Source organism: Delphinus delphis, chromosome 4 (assembly GCF_949987515.2).
Source record: "Delphinus delphis chromosome 4, mDelDel1.2, whole genome shotgun sequence".
NCBI classification, from domain to species: Eukaryota; Metazoa; Chordata; class Mammalia; order Artiodactyla; family Delphinidae; genus Delphinus; species Delphinus delphis.
In genome coordinates this window covers 132,425,637-132,448,276 of record NC_082686.1, presented here as the reverse complement: position 1 = coordinate 132,448,276, position 22,640 = coordinate 132,425,637, and the positions used below count along the sequence as shown (strand labels likewise).

At 39.7% G+C, this 22,640-nt stretch overlaps 1 protein-coding gene across 1 annotated transcript in view; it reads left to right on the top strand.

Moving 5' to 3' along the window:
* The window catches only part of LOC132425098 (collagen alpha-6(VI) chain), a 110,077-nt gene that overhangs the window by 6,757 nt on the left and 80,680 nt on the right, over positions 1–22,640 (top strand). The window contains exons 6-11 of the mRNA XM_060011479.1: positions 1,118–1,675; positions 4,665–5,240; positions 7,079–7,648; positions 14,901–15,244; positions 15,328–15,406; positions 20,187–20,341. Coding sequence (XP_059867462.1) covers positions 1,118–1,675; positions 4,665–5,240; positions 7,079–7,648; positions 14,901–15,244; positions 15,328–15,406; positions 20,187–20,341 — 2,282 coding nt within the window. The remainder of the gene's footprint in view (positions 1–1,117; positions 1,676–4,664; positions 5,241–7,078; positions 7,649–14,900; positions 15,245–15,327; positions 15,407–20,186; positions 20,342–22,640) is intronic.

Genomic DNA, 22,640 nt, shown 5'->3' with positions numbered 1-22,640 from the left:
GTATTTATTTTTTGTTTTTTTAATTGAAATATAGTTGATTTACAATGCTGTGTTAACTTCTGCTGTACGGTTATACATATATACACATTCTTTTTCATATTCTTTTCCATTATGGTTTATCACAGGATATTGAATATAGTTTCCTGTGCTGTACAATAGGACCTTTTTGTTTACCCATCCTATACATAACAATTTACATCTACTTTCTGCAGTGTTTGATGCTGCAGGTGTGCAGAAACAGCATAAATGACCAAGCTGAGATTCATTGACTCGTGGAGCTGTTTATTATCCAGAACAAAATGAAGGGCCCATTATAGTGTTGCTCTAATTATTATTATCTGAAGCATAAAAAGAATATTTCAGGTTTATTTCGGTTGCTTTTTAATAAAATGTGTATGAAATCTTCTAGAGCTAGATAAGTAATTTTCAACTAGGGGTGATTTTTCCCCCTCAGGGGATGGTTGGCAATGTCTAGAGACAAGTTTGGTGGTGATAACTAGGGGAGTGCTAATTAATTAGCTTCTAATAAGTATTAATTAGCTTCTCCCCACAAATCCCTGTGAGGATAGATCTATGATTAGACACTGCCTGTGTAATATGATCAAATGATTTCTGATTTTAAGGAGTACTACAGGTTTATTTAAATTGCTTTTTGATAAAACATGTATGAAATCTTCTAGAGTTAGATCAATAGTTTTCAACCAGGGGTGATTTTGCCCCCTTAGGGAACAGTTGGCAATATCTAGAGACATTTTTGCTGGTCATAATTGGGGCAGCACTACTGGCATCTAACAGGTAGAGGGCAGGGATACTGCTAAACATCCTACAGTATCCTACAGTGCATGGATTGCCCTCCACAATACAAATTTTCCAGCCCACAATGTCAGTAGTGCTGAGGCTGAGAAACCCTGAGTTACATATTAAAGCAAATCACTAAATAACAAAGAGAATAGGCTCCCTCTCATTGCCTTCAATGCATTATTTACCTGATAACAGCCCTTACCAAGTACATGCTTAACTTACATATAGAATTATTTGTGTTTTGGGTTTTTCTGTTCACTCTTAATCTTTTTACACAAAGCCAACTTGAATAACCCATCTCCTTTCTCTTGTGTAGCCTGCAAAGAGATGAAGGCCGACATCATGTTTCTGGTGGACAGTTCTGGCAGTATAGGACCTGAAAACTTCATCAAAATGAAAACATTTATGAAAAACCTGGTGAGCAAATCTCAGATTGGGGGAGATAGGGTGCAAATCGGTGTAGTCCAGTTCAGTGACATCAATAAGGAGGAGTTTCAGCTCAACAGATATATGTCCCAGGGGGAAATTTCAGATGCAATAGACCGAATGGCTCACATTGGAGAAACTACCTTGACCGGTAGCGCCCTGACCTTCGTGTCTCAGTACTTCAGCCCTGCCAAGGGGGCCCGACCCAACGTCAGGAAGTTCCTCATTCTCATCACGGACGGTGAGGCTCAGGACACAGTCAAGGACCCAGCAGTGGCACTTCGGCAAGAAGGCATAATTATCTACTCCGTGGGGGTGTTTGGCTCCAATGTCACCCAGCTTGAGGAGATCAGTGGGAGGCCGGAGATGGTTTTTTATGTTGAGAATTTTGACATTCTGCAACACATTGAAGACGACCTTGTTTTTGGAATATGCAGCCCCCATGAAGGTAGGTGTGGGCATATTCACTATAGGGGGATTATCCAAATGCCACAAATACATGTTAGTCGTTGTTTCTTGAACTAAGCAGACTACTATTTGAACATTGTATCCTAGTGGCTTTTGACTTGCTTATAGAAATGAAAGTTTCCTCAACAGAACTGTTAAATTAGACAGTAAGGAACAATTCTGATCCACCTAGATGCTTTCCCTTTCGTAGACAAAGCACTAGGGTGATGAATCCTCCATTTAAGGAAAATAGTATCGTACCGGATTTTAGGTCTGGTTCCCTAGAAGCAGAAGCTGAGTCGGGGGTTCTTGTGGAAGTGATTTATTTATTTATTTATCTATTGCTTTTCCTTTTTTAAAAATTTTATTGGAGTATAGTTGATTTACAATGTCGTGTTAGTTTCAGGTGTACAGCAAAGTGATTCAGTTATACATACATACATATATATGTTCTTTTTCAGTTTCTTTTCCCATATAGGTTACTATAAAATATTGAGTAGAGTTCCCTGTCCTATACCGTAGGTCCTTGTTGGTTATCTATTTTATATATAGTAGTGTATATATGTTAATCCCAACCTCCTAATTTATCCCTTCCCCCCCTCCTCCCCTTTGGTGACCATAAGTTTGTTTTCTGTCTCTGAGTTTGTTTTGTAAATAAGTTCATTTGTATCTTTTTCTTTTTAGATTCCACAGTATAAGTGATATCATATGATATTTGTCTTTCTCTATCTGGCTTACTTCACTTAGTATGATAATCTCTAGGCCCATGCATGTTGCTGCAAATGGTATTATTTCATTCTTTTTATGGCTGAGTAATATTCCATTATATATATGGACATTTAGGTTGTTCCTTGCCTCAGCTATTGTAAACAGTGCTGCTATGAACATTGGGGTGCATGTATGTTTTCGAATTATGGTTACCTCTGGATTTAGGCCCAGGAGTGGGATTGCAGCATCATACAGTAGCTCTATTTTTAGTTTTTTAAGGAATCTCTATACTGTTCTCCATAGTGGCTTCACCAATTTACATTCCCACCAACAATGTAGGAGGGTTCCCTTTTCTCCACACCTCTCCAGCATTCATTATTTGTAGACCTTTGATTTATTGAGGAGGTGTTTTCAGAAGAGAAGTAAGGAGGGCAGGACAGGGCATGGGTAAGAGTTAAGCAAGGAGGTGGTCTCAGCTAGAGTCTGGCTTCAGCCTCATCCCACGGGGAGCACTGAGCATGAATTACATCACAGAGTCGGTTTCACCTTGAGGCAGGGGCCCAGCCTTGTATAATCTGAGTTTGGGGGCTATGTGTGGTCCACTGAGACAGGCGATAGAGGGGTATAACCTCCTGGGCAAGGTGTCTCCCCTTTGACTTAACATCCACTATACATGTTTGTTCATTTTACAATTTTTAAAAATCAATACTTACATAAAATGAGATAATCTTTGTAAAAACATGTTGATATTTATTAAATCCTATAAAGGAGGAATATAATATAGGAACTTGAGCAATGGATGCTTCCAAGGAAATAAATAGTATAGTCACCCACATGTTCCTAGGAGACTGCAGAGTAAGGGAAGTGATAAAACTTAGGTTCAGCAGAAATAAGGGGCTGATTTATACTGCGACCCATGGGACTTGATGAAAGAGGCATTCTGAAAAACCTCTATGGAGGAGATGGATCTTAATGGAATTTTGAAGGAAAAGAGGGACATTGTTCTGTTGTTCAAATAACAGTTCTTGTCAACCCCCACTAGAAGTCTTGGTGACTGCGGTCTATGTTTTGTGGCAAGAGGAATACACCTGGATTACATGTCCTGGTAACTCCACCCAGAACAAATCTGACCTTTTTGAAGGGTGCCAGCACTGAGCAGTCTACCCCCCAGCCCCCTGGGTAATCCAAGCAGGTCCCCTGGGCAGCCGAAGGCCAGAGGGACATAGTTTCTCCTTGTGAGGACCCAGACTTTCTGGAGAATTTGGTTACGGCTCTGTACACATGGCCTCTAGTTAGGGGGGGAAGTGCATTGGCTTTAGGATTTGCAACAGCCCTACCACAGAGCAATAAAGTGGCTGTCAAGGAAGGGAATGTGGTGAGCCTCGGAGGGGGCAGGGGGAATCTTCTCACAGTTCCATTTCTCCAGAATGGATGAGTTAACATTTGGAACACACCTTCCTAAGGCCTGTAGAGGGATGGTGCTACATAGAGACTAAATCATTCACCATCTTACAATTCCACTTCTCCAGAATGAGTGAGTTGGAGTTTGGAACTCTGTACCTTGAGTTAGAATGTGATACACACATAGACTAATTGGGTCTTTCCTGCTTTACTTTTCCATGACATTGACCCTACATTTAAAAGGTTAATGAGAAGTCATGCTAGGACCACTTGGTTGGGCCAGGTGTGAAATGGGTTTATTTTTATGACGAGGCCCAATCATGAAAACAGATAATGTCTTAAGAAAGTCAAAAAGGGAGAAAATGTAACCTTGAAAAGTTAAACATGAAAAAATATACAGTGTTGCCAAATTCATTTTCATCTGGTCATTTCCCCAGGGTTCATTTTAAGAATAAAATCTCATGGTCCCTGTGGCTTAAAAAGAATAAACAAATTAGTGTAAATGAAAGCACATGTTGAAAGTACCACTTAAACACAGGAAAATTTCCTCAGAATTTTGAATTTTTTCTTTTTTTGGTCCAAAAGCACTTGACATGTTTATCCCTGATGATCCTGTGACCCATCTTCCCACCCCCTTCCCAACCCCTGCAGTAGGCTTCACGTCACATCTGCCTTGTCCTAAAAGCCACCTAAATGAGCATTACTATGTACTGGCAGCACAAATGCATGTGTGTTGTGTCTGTTGTCCAGGGAGCGGACATTCCAATGTACAGCTTGATCCTATGGAGAGGAGACACTGGCATTTAAAAAACAGGTGGGGGAGGGGAGTCCTGCATGATGTGCAAGCTAATCTCATCCAGTTTTCCTTTCTCCTCCTTCAGAATGCAAGCGCATTGAAGTTTTAGATGTCGTGTTTGTAATTGACAGCTCTGGCAGCATTGACCATGATGAGTATAATATCATGAAGGACTTCATGACTGGCTTGGTGAAAAAAGCTGATGTGGGCAAGAATCACGTCCGGTTTGGGGCTCTGAAGTATGCAGATGACCCAGAGGTGCTGTTTTATCTGGATAACCTTGGCACAAAACGGGAGGTGATCTCGGTGCTCCAAAATGACCAGCCCATGGGGGGCAACACTTACACCGCCAAGGCCCTGGACTTCTCAGACCACATGTTCACTGAAGCCCGGGGCAGCCGCCTGCACAAGGGGGTCCCCCAGGTCCTCATCGTAATCACCGATGGGGAATCCCATGATGCCGATAAGCTCGATGCCACAGCCAAGGCCTTACGGGACAAGGGCATCCTTGTCCTGGCCGTGGGGATCGCTGGTGCCAACCCCGTGGAGCTGCTGGCCATGGCAGGATCAAGTGACAAGTACTTCTTTGTGGAAACTTTTGGAGGCCTGAAGGGGATATTTTCAGATGTGTCCGCCAGTGTGTGTAACTCTTCAAAAGTAGGTAAGATTCATCCATTAAGTTTTTAATTATCAGCAGAGGTCCAAATAAGGGAGAAACCAAAGAGAAGGGGCACTGAGAGTTCTGCAGAAGTTCCCACATTGTGGAATCTCAAATTGGAAAGACCTCAAGGATGTTTCATTTGGCCTTCCACAACATTCCCACTCACTTCTGCCTAAACTCTTCCAATGATGGGAAATTCGCCATTTCAAACAGGCTTTATTTATTGGAACACAACTGTGTTTACATGCCACTTTCACCCTCTAGTTCTCCTTCCTGTTCTTTACACAAGAAATCAAATCCCTCTCTTCCTAAGAACCAGCGACCACTGCTTGAAGCCCTCTCTCCTCCATTCTGGAAGTCCCCTGTGCCTTCACCCGTTTCTGTTATGGCACAAGTTCATTTGCAATATGGAGCCCAATGTTAAGCCCTCAGTTTTAGCCTCAGATGTTTCCAGAGAAGATTGTGAGCAGGACGTCTTTTGCCCTGGATGCTGTGTTTCTATTCTGGCAGCTAGAAATTGCATTGCTGTATGTATGTACGTATGTATGTATTCATTCATTCATTCATTCAGCTGCCACTTTACACTTTTGTTTCAAAGGGAGATTGTGGTTTATTAAAATTCCTTAGTATTTCTATTAGGATGTGTTTTACCAAAAATACCAAGTATTTTTAATTAGATGAATTAATATTAATCAAGGATTTCAAAATCTTGGTGCAGTTCCTTTTAAAACTTATTTAACTTTCCTGTTTTTCATATGCCTTGCCTCCTGAGAATGCAGGTACTGTCTTTTTCTTTCACAAAACTAAAAAAATCCATCTGGATCTCACTGAAAACCAGAAAGAATCTCTTACTTTCTGTTGGCCAATGTCTAAAAATCAATCTGCCCCTTTCAAGTCCATTGTAGAAGTTGAAATTGAACGTTTATACTGGAAGTTTTCCCTTGGGCACTGAAACAAAGGAATTTAATGAACTAAACAATTCCCGAAGGATCTGTTTACCCTATATTTTATCTCTTCCTTGCTTATCTGGGCTACAGGAATCTCAGACACCTTTAACATTTTCTGAGGTTAAAATGAGAATTAATAAAGTTAGTTCAATGGTGAGCTCTCTGGGGAATTCAAGGAAATGATAATGCTTTCCAGAAGGCTAAGGAACACACATGAGCTCGTGCCAAGCATAACTCATTCACTGGCAACGGCCTTTCACATTCTTTTTGTTAATTTGCTGTGTTAAGACAAGGGAAGCATCTCTAAGCCATAGTGCGTTGTTCAAAAACATTTTTCTCAAGTAGACATTTTTGCCTGTATACACCAGAAAATGGGCTGATTAAGAAACAAACTGACTAGATATAGGCTGGAAGTCATGATTCTCAAAGCTCAATTTGCCCTAAGAAACTAGAAAAGCACTTATTGGCTCAACTGGCCAGCAAGGCCAAGCCAATAATACAGACCATCTGTCTCTTGTTTGCATCGCTAAATGGAGGTGTGTTTTTTCTTGCTATGCTGCTACTGTCACTGAGCTTTCTGGAAGAGTTAAAGCTAGATTGCAGGTGAGAACAATATTTCTGTGGCACCACACCCATTTCTTTGACATCTCGGTGTGAGACCAAACAGAAAAGCCAAGAGAAGCCTAAAAGGACGTGGGAATTGTATATGCCTCATGCTGCCTTTATGCCCAATTGTTTGTTTTTGTTTCCTCTCCAGTTAATGGGACCACAGGGTGGCTTAAGCTAAGAAACCAGCTTCAGAAATAGCATTTCTCTGTAGCTGGAAATATTTGACTTCTGCTGGGTTAGAGAAAGAATAAAAATCTGATTTTGTTGCTGTGTACTTTGTAGATTGTGAAATTGAAAAAGTAGACCTCGTGTTCCTCATGGATGGTTCGAATAGCATTCATCCAGATGACTTCAAGAAGATGAAGAAATTCTTGGCATCTGTCGTTCAAGACTTCGATGTCAGTGTCAACAGAGTGCGTATAGGAGCTGCCCAGTTCAGCCACACCTACCGGCCGGAGTTTCCACTGGGAACTTTCATCGGCAAAAAGGAGATCTCCTTTCAGATTGAAAACATCCAGCAGATCTTTGGATACACGCACATTGGCTCTGCTCTCCGGCAGGTAGGGCACTACTTCCAGCCGGACATGGGCAGCCGGATCAACACAGGTACCCCGCAGGTGCTGCTGGTCCTCACAGATGGCCAGTCCCAAGACGAAGTGGCTCAGGCCGCGGAAGAGCTGAGACACAGAGGGATCAACATTTACTCCGTGGGCATCGGGGATGTGGATGACCAGCAGCTCGTTCAGATCACCGGGACTGCCGATAAAAAACTGACAGTTCACAACTTTGACGAACTGAAAAAGGTCAAGAAGAGGATCGTTCGCAACATCTGTACCTCGGGGGCTGAGAGCAGTGAGTATTGAAAGTGTCCTTCGTGTTTGTTCCTTCCCTGGGGCTGGTGGGAAAACATAGCTTTGTGCCTCCGGATTTCAAATTAAGCTTTTCACAGTTATCAAGTATTTTTTGTGACTTGTGGATTAAGAAACAGGATATTGGAGAGACTCTGTCCTTTTCTCTCCCCTTCTCCTGGGAGTACATGCCCCCTCTGTGAATGGGAATGCCTCAGCTTCAGAAGGTGTGAGGAGAAGGCCGTTGTTTACACTCTGGTTGGTTTCAGAGGCTGAGGAATGTGTCCCAAAGAAATGAACTATTTGACAGACTTGGGTTGCCTGGCAACGGGGCTGCCAAGTGCTGCCACAGGTAGGGAGGCAACATCTGTAGAGGTTTAGAGCTTTGTTATGAAACTTCACTGGAGAAGTTGGTAAATATCTTCTTAAAAATTAGCACATTTTGACATTTTTCCAATAGATTGAAAGAAAGGTCTTCAAGGATAAATAGCTTTTTCTATTTTTCTAAAAGTTCTGACTGGGTTAGCTGTGATTCTGTATAACTACCTGTGGATTATAACTAACCCTGGATTTCCACTTGGGAGAGGAAGGCTACAGGGTTGCTAAGAGGCAGCTCTGGAAATGGACAGTTAACTGGGCTGCAAATCCCCACTCCATGGCTATTTTTTCTTGGACAAGTGGCTTAACTTTTCTAAGTTTAAAATTTTCTCCTCTGTAAAATGTGAATGACAGAACACCTAGTTCAGAAGGTCACTGTGAAGATGAAATGAGAAAATGCATATGTAACGTTACTTTGAATAAACATGACACCTGGGATGCCATTATAAAGTCACTTCACTTTTGTCTACCATTGACCCATTCAGTTTATTCATGGGGGTCAGCTCTTCCCTTGCCCTCAGTCACTTTCAGGAAATGAAAGTGGTGATGAATATGTCCATCCCCGTGGAACTATTCAAACTTCACGTGAAGGTTACTGCGAGAAGGTTACTGTGCTTTCCCTGCCACAGGCCACTCACCATGACAGAAGCGACTGCACACGGTTGGCATTCTGTCCATTGTTCCCAACCTCCCACTTCTGCCTCCTTCTCCCAGGCCCTGCCCTCTTCTTACTGACCATGGTTTCTGGCCTCTCCAGAATGGGCTGGGGAAGGGAGAGGAGCCAAAGAGATTCAGGAAAGTTCCTACTTGATGGCATTTTTCAGGACTTCGTTTTCTCAGTAGCCCATGTCTAAAGCTGGGCCCATTCATGAATGTTTCAAAGACTTCCCCTCCTGCCCCCACCCCCTCCACCCCTACCAAAGCACATTTGTCAGAGCATCACTGTCTCTCCACCATAGCTCCCCTGAGGATGGTGAGCATCTCTCAATTCCAGATGTTCCCTTATGCCTTTCTCAGCCACCGGGCATCTAGTGATGCCTCCAGCTTTATCTGCTGCCAGCTCTTTGCCCCTCCAGGTGGCCTTCTTGGATGGGAGATCAGAGGAGCCCAACAGAGCTCTTTCTTACATGCAGCTGTATCACCTCCATGGGAAACAATTACATGTCAATTTCCCCAGTAAATACTGGAAGTTCCAGCCCCCTGGTGTGGGTGCCTCTCCTTTGCAGAGAGCAGCGTGCCATCCTGTCTCATTCTTTAGAATTTCTAGGCTGTGTCATCTCCAAGTCACCTCTCAAATCTCCTCTCTCTTGACTTAAAGAGGACGTTACCTCCTCTCCTTGTGTGTGTGTGTGCTTGCGGGGAGAGACCTCATGGCACACCAACCATCGTCTCCAAAAGTGCTCCTCTAAACTCCAAGCTCAAACCTTTTATAAGACCCAGTGTGTGAGCCAAAGGTTAAGAGTCCTGTCATTGGTCAGGAATTATCACCTTTGTAAATCCCACTCTACTTTCCCCCCATACTTTGGAATGTGCCTGGTGACCTCAGCCAAACCTTCCACATGACTTTCCTTTTTCACATGAAATACCCATTTCCAATTATTAGGCAGAAAATGATCCCAGAACCATCTAGTCTGTCCTAGAGAGGATGAAAGAAGACCATGTGGAAAGTCAAAACAGCAGTCATGAATGTATAAATAAATAAATAAATAAATAAACAAACAAATAAGGAAAGTACCCTATAAAGGTAAACTTGAAGTGATTACTGTAGCAAACAAGAATGTATGAGGCCTTTGTAGCCAAGCCTGGGCTGAGGAATAATGAGGCTAGAATGATAAAGCTGATAAAGCTTCAAAAGCCAGTGCAAACATAGCGGAGGATACTAGCTCCTCTTAAATGATAAACCCCCAAATCAAGGAAATCAGACAGTAGCTTGGTGTGTCTCAGAGCAAACCAGATTCAGAGCCTGAACATCCAGCTTTGCTTCTTATTAAAATATGCACCACTTTGGAGAGGTCACTCGCCTTTCTTTTCACATTTGTGCAGTTACATCATCTCTGTTTCTCTGATTGTACTTAGGCTTCAATTTATGGGAAAGGATGGTCAGCTGCATGGAGATATGAGGGAAGAATCAGTATTTCTTGTGCATCTGTGTAGGGTCAAGCATTTTAAAGTGTTTTAAATGCATTATCTCATTAAACTCCCAAACCCTCTGTGGTTTGGTTTCATTCCCATTTATAAATGAGAAACTGGGGCTCTAAGGAATATTGGTAACCTGACCCAGATCATACAGGAGGCAACAAAGTAAGCAAATTTTGAAACCTAGGTCTGTCTGATTCCAACCCATTTGTGGGTTGTTAAATAAGCTGCCAGTTCTCTTGATATAATCGCTGTCTAGGTTATCTGATGCTTACATTATAAGTGATGTGCTTCAACAATTAATAGCTGAAACTTATCAAGACATCATGGGTTTATAGCTCAAAAGCTGCTACTCCCTAAGGAAGCCACTCACTGCTAAGCTGTCACTTCTGACAGCACAATCTAACACTTGTAACCTGCATGATCTGGCATCACTGGACACCCTGGAGGTGGTGAAATAAGGTCGTTCAGCGTAGGAGCTCCAGACAGGCCTGGATCTGATTCCCAAGTGCGAGATCCGCCATAATAACTATGAGACCTCAGGCCAGCTTCTCTAAGTCACAGCTTCCCCTTCTGCAAAATGAGAATTAGAAGCATTTCTACTTATTCTGTGTTTCATAAGGACACGTGAGGAATGCATGGGAAGTGTGTATAAATGTTCAGCATGTCTTGGTAACTCTCACAGCGTATTACAGAGGGTATCTTGAAGTGATCTCATTAACACAGGTACATGGAGTGATGCAGTAGTTTAGTTCACAGAAGGACAATGTACCAAGAGTTCCTTGGTTCAGGAACTTTAGTAGTTTAGCAACATTTCAGAGCCATATTCCAATTTAATGCCTCAACATGCATCACATTCCCCTAAACAACTCCAAATTCTGTTTTCTTATCTTCATTCATGCTTATTCTCCTGATTATTTTGGAGTCTACCTATTCTGACCACCCAAAGGAGACCCCAGGCAGTTTTCAGGGTATGGACTTGCTGCCTTTTCTGGTGTGGAGCCGTGACTGGGTAGCAAAAGAATCGAGAGTACCTCTCATCTTTTTCATCATCATGGAAGATGAGTCAAAAAGGAGATTCAGCAAAAGGCCAGTCTGATGAAGATGAAGTAGACACACCCTCAGGAATTGGCTCAAGGAATGTGGGAAATATAAGGAAAAAATAGACGGTCATTTCCAACTTTTCTTGACAAGAATCTCTTTATGTTCCTGTCTTAATAGCATTCTCTAGAAAGCAGAGCTTAAAGCACAGTTTATGTGCTAATACTCCAGTGGGAGTACAGTCCCAGGGAAGCAAGAGTGAGTGGAGGGAAGTGATACAGAAAAGAGAAAAGTACATACAAGATGTACATCACCAAGCTAGCTAGAGCTTTTGAGAAAGCATCACTGGTACGTTGGTCCTGCAGAACATCACCCAGGGAAGCCTCAGAACCACTGCACAGACCAGCCTATCAGGGGGAATAAAGGCTGGTTATCTGCCGGTTCCTTCCTATCTACTGCCTCTCACTGGTCAGAGTTCACCCCATGGAGACTTACTCTCCCATCCTACTGCATCGTGCTATCAGCCCTTTGGAAAACCAGATACGGGGCCAGCAGTGCATTGTATCTGTGGCTGAAGTAGTGGAAGGGGCCAGAGATCCCGTGAGTTCAGCTGGGTTGGACGTGGGCACCAGAGTCATTGAGGAACTACCGCAGTGAGAATGATGGAGGCCGTGTCAAAGCCTGCCCATCCCCCATAGTGTGGGAGACCCAGCGATGGCGGCTGCCAAGGCTCTCCAGTGGACAAACGTCCAACTCCTGTGTGTGTGTGCGGCCGGGACTGAGGGAGGGGGAGGGCAGAAGCAATCTGGGAGGTATATAAACTAGGTCTTCACCTAACTATATTTGCTAGATCGTTCTTTCTCTTTTTTTCATCTAAGATATCCCCTTCTTTCAAATCTCCAAAGAAATTTTTCTCTTAACCCAGTTAATAACAGTCAACAGCCCGACTTTGCCCTTTGCTCAAAAACTTTTGAGAAAAGGGAAAATAATCTCAAAAATCTGTCTTCTAATCTTAAAAATATACCCTACCATCTTGACAGTATTTCTTTCTTTTCTTAAAAATTTTATTGAAGTATAGTTGCTTTACAATGTTGTGTTAATTTCTGCTATACAGCAAAGTGATTCAGTCATACATACATATATATATATTCTTTTTCATATTCTTTTCCATTATGGTTTATTACAAGACATTAAATATAGTTCCGTGTGCTGTACAGTAGGTCCTTGTTGTTTATCTACTTTATATATAGTAGTTTGTATCTGCTAATCCAATTTATCCCTCCCCCATCCCGTTCCCCCTTTGGTAACCATAAGTTTGTTCTCTGTGTCTGTGAGTCTGTTTCATAAATATGTTCATTTGTTTGACAGTATTTCTTAATACTAAAAGTCTGCCATCATTAACTCCAATTAAGGACTTTCTTTATAAGTCAGATAATTAAAATCAGCTTTGGGGTTTAGCAGGAGACCATTACTGTCTAGTTCAATCCTTTTTTTTTTTCCTGTTCTTTTGTATTTTTATTTTGAAATATATAATCTTCTTATTTTTATAGACAAGAAAATTAATGCCCGGAGAGGCTAAGAGATTTGGCAGAAATTATTTGGTAGTAACACGGAAGTGACCTGTACAGGACTAAAACTAAACTCTGCCTCCCCAATCCAGGGTTCCACACTGCTATTTGGCAAATTCTCAGAGTACTAGTTTACTTGTGTTTATCACCCTCTGTAGCCAGTCCCATGGATTACCTTCTTAATTTCCCTTGCATTTATTACCCCCTTTTGATTCCCACTCCTGTTATCCTATTGATAACTACAATCCTTCATTATTTCTCTTTGGAAATCCACTTTTAGCCTTTTTCCTAGCCCACTTCCAAAATCATCCCTGCCTCTTCAAAGGCCTCTTGAGTTGAGGGCAGATGTCCTGCAGAGTCTGCAAGGCCATTCCATGATTTGCATGGCCCACTCTCTCTAATTGTATGTAATTGTAGGCATATGACTGCCACCTCTGGACTTGTTCCCCAAATTCCGTTCCTTTGATCACATTATCATGGACTCATTTGTCAATTTGAATTAGTTAAACAAACACCAGGAACTTGTTTACTAGAGTTTATAATCTCAGTAATCTAGACAAAAAATTAAAACGCTTTATTTTTAAAGGGGACAGTTCCCAGGAACACTCAATGACATTTTGGCATATTTGCCAATGTTTGTTTTTTCACAAGAGACTGTTTTCCTTGAAGGCAGTAAAGTGTTTTGGTGAATGAATGGTTTTCTGTTCAGGGATTAAAACAATGTTCATCCAAGAGTGAAACTTTCAATCTCAAAATAGAAATGAAAGGATATAGATTTAAGAGGAAGTTTGGAAGGGACATATTCGAGTGCTTCCTTCTGACTAGTTCCTTTCTTTTTATCTCACTTTCTGAGTATCGGAGAAGACATTTTCCAATTAAGTACAGTAAAATAAGAAAACTCACCTTTCAGATGTTTTGATGACTTTGATTTACCTTGAATGTCATGGTGAAAATTGATTATCAAATAAGGTTTCTTCTCCCTCACCCAACTCTTTTATCATTAAAAGTGAATCAAGTTCCTGTCCCTTGTTTTAAGAACTGAAACTGTTGTTTTGGTTTCAAAGACTTGCAAATGCCCAACTGACCAGTGTGTCTGGAAGGCGGGCGTTTGTCTACACAACAAATATCTGAAAAACTGCTTCTCTAAATAATGCAAATTAAAATTAAACATCCCTATGCCTTATTTTACCAAGCAAGCTGTGTGTGTGTGTAATTTGCTGGAAAAGGTTGAAGTTTCTAGTCAACCTAAAAGTTCTTGAAAAAAGAGTGTATATGTCATAGGATTTTACCCTTCTCATTATCTTCCTGTTAGGAGGGTCAGCTTAAAATTTCAAGCCCTTGTAGTTTCTCCAGTGCTTAAATGTCTCTAGAGTTAATAAGGATGAGAGCAAAGCACTTTAAACGCAATGCTTCTCTAAGTATTTCTTAAACTCCAAAATAGCAGTGGCTTTGGCTTCCTGAGTGGCTGAGCTCTGAGCACAAAGCCATCTTTGACACGGTTGAATATGGGTAATTCGGTACCCAGTTTCTTCACTTGAAGAACTCCAACCAAGCAAGATCTCAAAGGGTCTCACAGAGTCTCTATTTTTCTTTCTACTTTTTCTTTTCTGAGTGGATGTTAGGAGACAAAAAGAGGAATCAAAGATTCTTTTCAGAAAGATAAATCATCAAAATCATTCCTTTAGGAGTCTTTTGTGATTTATTTTTTCTAAATTACTTTCTGTATTCAAATGTTTTTTATATTTCCCTTATAATTATAATTTAATATTTGTTGAATGACCTCAGTTATAAATAGCATGATATGAATTTCCTATTTTAGACTGTTAACATTTCCACAACATATTTCAGCTATTTAAGGGACTACATAGCTTTCTCAATGGACACAATGAAATCTTTCAGAACTTCATTATAGAATCATCTAGATTTTATAGATGCTAAAAAAGTAACACTTTAACAGCTTGTGAAAGAGTGATTCTGAGCCTCTTCCATTATTCACTCATGCTCTTTCATATTTTCCAACTTTATAACTGGGACAGAAACAAGAATTCCAAGTCCCGTGATTCAGATATGACATCCAAGTCAAATAAAGCTATTTGTTAGTCTAATAAGATATGATTTTCCCTTGAATCCTAGATTGCTTTGTGGACATTGTGGTGGGATTTGACATCTCAACTCAGCAGAATGGGCAGAAGTTGCTTGAAGGTCAGTCTTGGATGGAAACTTACCTTCAAGACATCTTACGTGCCATCAGTTCCCTCAGTGGGGTAAGCTGTGAGGTGGGCACGGAGACTCAGGTTAGTGTGGCTTTTCAAGTGACCAATGCCATGGAAAAATATTCCCCCAAGTTTGAGATCTACAGTGAAAGCATACTGAACAGCCTGAAGGATGTAACAGTTAAAAGACCATCTCTTCTCAACGCAAACCTCTTGAGTTCTCTGTGGGGTGCATTTCAGAATAAATCAGCTGCTCGGGGAAAGGTAACTTGGTTTTATTTTATTTATTGGTCTTTGGTGCAATGACTTCCTTTTTACTCATTTTTCTTTTTTGAATACTTTCTTAGGTGGTTCTCTTATTTTCAGATGGATTGGATGATGATGTTGAAAAACTTGAACAAAAATCTGATGAACTTAGAAAAGAAGGTACCAAGCATGGGGAGGACTGGGAAAGGAGTGTTGATGAACTTTATAATCTCAAAACTCATTTCTAACTCTTACATTTCCAGACACTCAAATAGCACTGAATTTGCCAGCCTCTCCCCTCTGGATGCACTTGGCAGAGCAAATGAGCTCTCACAGCATTTTGGCACCTACTTTTTCCTCTCCCCATATGAAACAGCGCTGAATACGGTGTCCTATCCTTTCTCTCATATTACCTTATTTCTTCTTCCTAAACTTTCCTGGAGGATGTTCCTGTCTCCCTTGCCCCGCATTATCTAATATTGCTATGTCTTTAGTGTCAGCAGAAGTGAACCATGTATATTTCTCCTTGACTAAGGAATGGGAGAGTTGGATTATTTTCTTCTAACACTCTTAAAGTTTCCAGAGTTACAAGCAGTGTTGGACAAGTTTACTCATGTTTCGGGATTTCATAATCAGTTCCTTCCTTCAGATAACAGATGGACCAACTATGGTGTTTATGAGTTTGTAAAGTTCTGGCACCAGGCTTTCGACTTTAGAAACCAATGCCTATTCTGACTCATTGTCAGTTCATACTAAAATATGGATCAGTGGAAGAAAAATGCATTCACATGTTCCGGTTTGACTGAAAATAGAAATACTTATAAGTGGATGTAATTGGTACTCCACCCAGACCCCTTTACATACAGGTTCCCCCATCCTCCAGCTGCTAACACATTACCCACAGGTTCCCCTTTCTCTGAGGAACTGCCCTTTGCCAGTGGGAGCCACCTTACCTGGAATGTTACTCCCCATCCCACACCTGGGCAGCAGGTAGAGTTCAGACACTTGGACCTTTGCCTCAAAGTGGCGCCAGTTTTGTAGTGTAACTCATGCTCCAGAGTTCCCAAGGGGTCAGGTTGACGCTAGATGTTAGCTGAAACACTGTCTTGCTCAGATCCTTCCCCAGTCCTACCCTGCTTACCTTTGTCCCCTTCTTTCAGAGAGTGCTTCCTCAATAAATTGTGTGTGTCCAAATTGCTATCTCAGGCTCTGCTTCTAGGGAATTTAGCCTAAGACATCTGTCTCCCAGGTTAACTATTAGAGGCTGATTAGATTTTGTCTTTTCTGTCTGGTTCTCTTTCCTCCATCTTAAAAAAATTGCTGAATTCACTGAATTCACAACTGAAGAGTAAGAATTTTTATTTTATTTACTAAATCTGCTTCCCTTTATTCTGTCAAGTCTTGGCTTTTTTCCTGATCTGAGGTGGAGATGTTAATGAAGACTGAGAACAGGACCCTAGAGTGGGTGGGTAGGGTTTTCTCAACTTCGGCTTTTCTTTTGTGGGGGAAAGATGTTTCTCTTACAGACAACATCGGAGTTTTCTCCAGGAAGTTTCTCTCGGAACACCCAGATTTCTAAGACCAATCTTCTTTCTTCCAACTCCCAAGGAAAAACTAGTAAATGAGTTTCAACTTCAGAAGCTAGATTTTGAATATCCTCAGAAATTTAGAATCTTTTTTTCAATATTCAAAAATCAATTATATTTCCAAATGCTAACAAAAAACTGGAAAACAAAATTTAAAAAGCCATTTACAATGTACACACAACGTGAAATACTGAGGTATACATTTAACAAAATATAGTTGTTTGTTTGCTGAAATTACTAAACAATGATATAAAGACTCAATATGGTTAAATTTCAATTTTCTCCAAACAAATCTATAGATTCAGTTAAATCGCAGTCAAAATCATAGCAGGATATTTGTTGATCTAGAAAAGCTGGTTCAAAATGTATGTGGAAATGCAAAGGAGCCAAAATAGCCAAAACAACTTTGAAAAAGAGGCAAAAGTTGGAGGACTCACACTAGCTACAATCTTTGAATGGGAAAGATAAAGGGGTGTGGGCCATAATGTTCTTTGAAAAGTGTCGAATGTCTCTCAATAGGAACAAAGAGCACCTCTGGCTCTGGCTTCCCTTATCTAAATATAGACGATTTCAGTTGATGCTGGGCCCTATGATCTGTTAACCCAGGAGATCCTCTCTAACTTGAGGCCCAGAATCTATACATGTAAACTGTGCCATCACCGTGAAACAAGAGGAGACCAGGAGAAAAGTATTCTCAATGATGGATATCACTTTAATCCATGTGGATTGGGGTATGAATCAGTTTCTTCATTTTAAAAAATCCAGTACTCTAGAATCTTCTCAGTGATTCTTTATTCTTCCAATTTTTGAAATCTTTCCTTTCTTAATTCATTTTTTAGGAATTGAAGATACTATTTAAGATCATATGACTCATGTACTGGATGAGTCTGAAAGGATCAAGTCCTCCATCCTGAGAAAAGCAGTTACAAATTATAGTTATATGCATATTTTCTGCAAATAAACAATCCCATGGTTCTCATAACTCTTATTAAACTTTTACATTTCCTGGAACTTATAAGAAAAATCAGATGTGAGATCTTTTTCCCTTATAGATAGACCCACTGGCGTGCCTTCTTTTCATCATTAAACGCCAGTTGATGAACTCAGCATTCTTCATTGCCTCTCCCAGCCCTCATCGCCCTTCTCCCCATCCTTCTCACTCTTGGAAGAGTGACAAGCTGTCTTTGTTTGCTTGAGACAAGTCAGAGACTGTCAGCACTAAAACCAGGAAAGTTCGGGCCAACCAGGACAAGTTGGTCATCTTACTCTTTGGTGATTCTTCCTTTATTCCACTTCAGCAACCACACTGTTTGCATCTCTTAGAACTTGAGCCTCCCACTCTGTCCCTGAAACTGTATTCTCTTCATTCTCCTCTTCCTCTCAGAGTCATAATTCTATCATATAAGAACGCACTCAACTCTGCCAAGTCCTTGAACATTCTTTATCTATTCTGAGCCATTGGTTTTTAGGTCCCATTCAAAGAATTCTTCACCTATCCCTAATAAAACGAGAAAAGTTATGCCAATATAGTCATGTTTTCATAAAACTAAATTTATTCAACTTTAGGACTGCTCTTTATGATTATGTCCTTCGTACATTTTTGTTATTAAAATGCACTCTGAGTGTAGGCTTTGGAGTCAGGCTGTCTGGGGTAAACCTTTGCTTGTTTGTAAAATAGAGCTGTAATCGCACTTACCTATAATGTTGTGCTTGTATCTTACAAATAAGATAATGCATGTAAAGCACTTAGGCAACTTCCAGGCACATAGTAATTATTAATAAATGAGAGCACAGTTGTTGCCATGGTTACCTCCACCCTAATGATTGCCAGGTTTATTACTATCATCATTTAATGTCCTTACTTTGCAAAATAAGTCAACCTTTTGTTAGTCTCTAAAAGTTTTATTTGAAGTATTCTATAAACTTCCAAGCCTATGAGCCACAGCTCTGGTTGCTTATATGACATTTGTTCCTGATTGCCTGACAAGGGGTCCTTTACTGTCTCTTGTACCTATAATTCCAACTGGATTGTCATTTAGAGCTGTGCTTCTCAAACTTTAATGTGCATATGAATCACCTGAGGATTTTATTAAAATACAGATTCTGATTCTGTGGGTCTAAAGTGGGGCCTGAGATTCTGCACTTCTGATGAGCTTCCGGGTGAAGGCAGTGCTGCTGCTCCAAGGATCTCCCCTTCAAGTGGCAAAAATTTAGAACACTCCCTTTCTTGACATATGAATTCCTCTGTGCTTTAGCATGCTCTATGGACTCTTCATTATTATTTTATTATTATTGAAATATAGTTGATTTACAATGTGTTAGTCTCTGGTGTACAGCAAAGTGATTTAGATATATATAGATATATTCTTTTTCAGATTCTTTTCCATCATGGTTTATTACAGGATATTGGATATAATTCCCTGTGCTATACAGTAGGACCTTGATGTTTATCTATTTTATATATAGAAGTTTTTAATCTGTTAATCCCAAACTCCTAATTTATCCCTCCCCCACCCCCTTTCCCTTTTGGTAACCATAAATTTGTTTTCTATGTCTGCGAGTCTGTTTCTGTTTTGTAAATAAGTTCATTTATATCATATTTTAGATTCCACATATAAGTGATAGCATATGGTATTTGTCTTTCTCTTTCTGACTTCACTTAGTATGATAATCTCTAGATCCATCCATGTTGCTGCAAATGGCATTACTTCATTCTTTTTATGGCTGAATAATATTCCATTGTGTGTGTGTGTATATATATATATATATATATATATATATATATATATATATATATATATATATATGTACCACATCTTTATATCCATTCATCTGTTGATGGACATTTACTTCCATGCTTCCATGTCTTGGCTATTGTGAATAGTGCTGCTATGAATATTGGGGTGCATGTATATTTTTGAATTAGAGTTTTCTCCAGATATATACCCAGGAGTGGGATTGTTGGATCATATGTTATCTCTATTTTTAGTTTTTTGAGGAACCTCCATACTGTTTTCCATAGTGGCTGCATCAATGTACATTCCAACCAACAGTGTAGGAGGGTTCCCTTTTCTCTGTGGACTCTTTTAAACTCACTATCTTACTTCATATCATAGAGAACTCAAGGATCTGTTATAATTTATTATATAAATTATTCTCCAATTTAGTTTATTTTGAAAAATGGAATTCCTTTTGTTCTCTGATGATGGTCTTGTCACTTGACAGTTTTACAGTGTGTGGTTGGGGGAAGTGGACAGTAAAATGAGTGTTCCTCTTGCAACTGGTTTCCTGGAATAACAACTTAGATACATATGCAAAAAGATTAAAGTAACCAAAGTCCCCTCACCTGGAGAATTGTCAACTGTGTTGGCTAGGCCTGAATGCCCTCATCACAGTTGCTCTGGATGGAGCCGCCAATTCCAGTGACCTGGCTGACCTTCTCTACATTGAATTTGGGAAAGGATTTGAGTACAGGACACAGCTCACTCTTGAGATGAGGGATCTTGGGAGCCGACTGTCAAAGCACCTGGTAAGTTATTCAGAAAAAGCTGGTGAGTTTAAACTTTCTATTTGTTTTGTATATAGGCTTCATATTTAGGCTTACGAATTTGAACTAATTTTGTTCATTTGGGAGTGAAGTCAGGCTTTTCTGATTTCGTGCAAAGCCCAAATAAGAGGGTGTTTTGAAAGAAATGTAATATAGTAGACAGATGTCAAAGTGTGTTTCTTTTTGTTGTTGTTATTTATTTATTTATTGAAATATAGTTTATTTACAATGTCGTATTAATTTCAGGTTACAGCAAAGTGATTCAGTTTTATATATATATATATATATATATATATATATATATTCTTTTCAGATTCTTTTCCCTTATAGGTTATTACAAAGTATTGAGTATAGTTCCCTGTGCTATACAGTAGGTCCTTGTTGGTTATCTATTTTATATATAGTATGTATATGTTAATCTCAAACTCATAATTTATCCTTCCCCCCCCACTTTCCCCTTTGGTAACCATAAGTTGGTTTCCTATGTCTGAAAGCATGTTTAATTTATATGCTTGGCAAAAAAAAAAAAAAAAAGAAGAAGAAGAAACTAAATAGCACCTACAATCCTGCCCAAATTACAGTCAATAAACATAAGTGCCCAAGAGTGTCTGACCAGTAGGGGTGACTCGGCTGCTCCCGCAGCCAGCCAGTTTTCACGTCCCTTGCAGATCCTAAGTGCCATGACTCACCACACTGAATATCATTCTTCTGTTTAAGATGTGTGTTTTCTATATAAAATAGATACCTAATAAGAGCCTGCTGTATAGCGCAGGGAACGCTACTCTGAAGATTCTTTTCTATGGGAAAAGAATCTTAAAAGGAATGGATATATGTGTATGTATAACTGATTCACTTTGCTGTACACCCGAAACTAACACAACATTGTAAATCAACTATACTCCAATAAAAATTAAAAAAAAAAAAAGATGTGTGTTTTCTCTGCAACATGACCTGTGAACGAGAGCCAAATCCATTGAGAGTTCAACTAAGAAAAGAGCATCTCATCCAATCTGGAAGAAAAACTAGTGATATGATGATAGACCTCCTATGATGTACTTTAGAATGAAAAGTTTTTTAAAGGTTGTCTTGACCGACAGAGATTTTTGCTTTATGATCTATTTTTAGAACCTAACACCTAGATAAGATGCATCGCAATCCTATTTCTTTCAGAAACATACAAGAATTCAACTATTGGTGAAATATTACCAAGATATCTAGCACTACTTTCACCTTTAATGAATGGCTGATAATTTGTAATTTGCTTATAATTTATAAAATCTGTAATCAGCATATCAAGATACTTTCCAATAAGGTTCTAGCTCCTGCTACTTTCTGCCTATAGAGTTTGTATATAGATATGTGACAGTGTGTTCAGTGTAGTAATTATATAAAAATAATTACTTAGAGAATATGGAATTTTTGTTGTAATTCCTTTCTACATGGGAAGACGGTGTCTACTTTACAAAAAAAATTTTGTGTCTACTGCTCTTTGAAATGTGTAATTTCAAATTGGTAATCCATAGAGGGAGGAAGTTATTCTTCAAACAAGCCTATCACTTTTTAGATATCACATAAATGCAACACTGTATAAGAAAATTTTAATTTTAGAAATAGCCAGTTTTAATGTTAATAGTAAAAGAGTTGATGCTGTAGGATTTTAGTGATGCAAAGAAAATTGATATCATCTAACATGAAATCACAGAATCCATTTTGTTGTTGTTATTTGGTTTCACACATTTCAAGTTTTATTGGGTTTTCAGGGGAAAAAAACAGAGAGTTTTCTAATGTCAGAAAAGAAACATTATATAATAAGAAACAATTAAAGAGGGGAAGTTGCTAAGTGATTATAACAAAACATTTTCATTTTTTAATCACACTAGAATTTTGATAGGAAACTTCTCAACACAAAGATTGATTCTACCCCACTAAGGCAAAGCATAGTATTTATTGCAAGCAGAATTTTCGTAAAAATAAATCTTGTGGGTTAATTGTAAAAATGCAGTGGAATATGTACATTTTTTAGGGGATGACTAACTAGGTGCAGGATGAAATTCACTCAAATTTTTTTGCCAAAAAAACATTTTATTTTGGCCAGACTATAAAATGTGACCAGAGTATAAAATCTCTTCACGTGCCCACCCTCTACAGCAAGTGCTTCTGAAATGTTGGACATGTAATTGGTGTCTTTGAAATCCTGTCCCACACAAACTGTTCTGGAAGTGTCGATCATTGAACTCCACGCCAAGCAGTGTGACATTGAACACTGTCTATATCCTCCGGC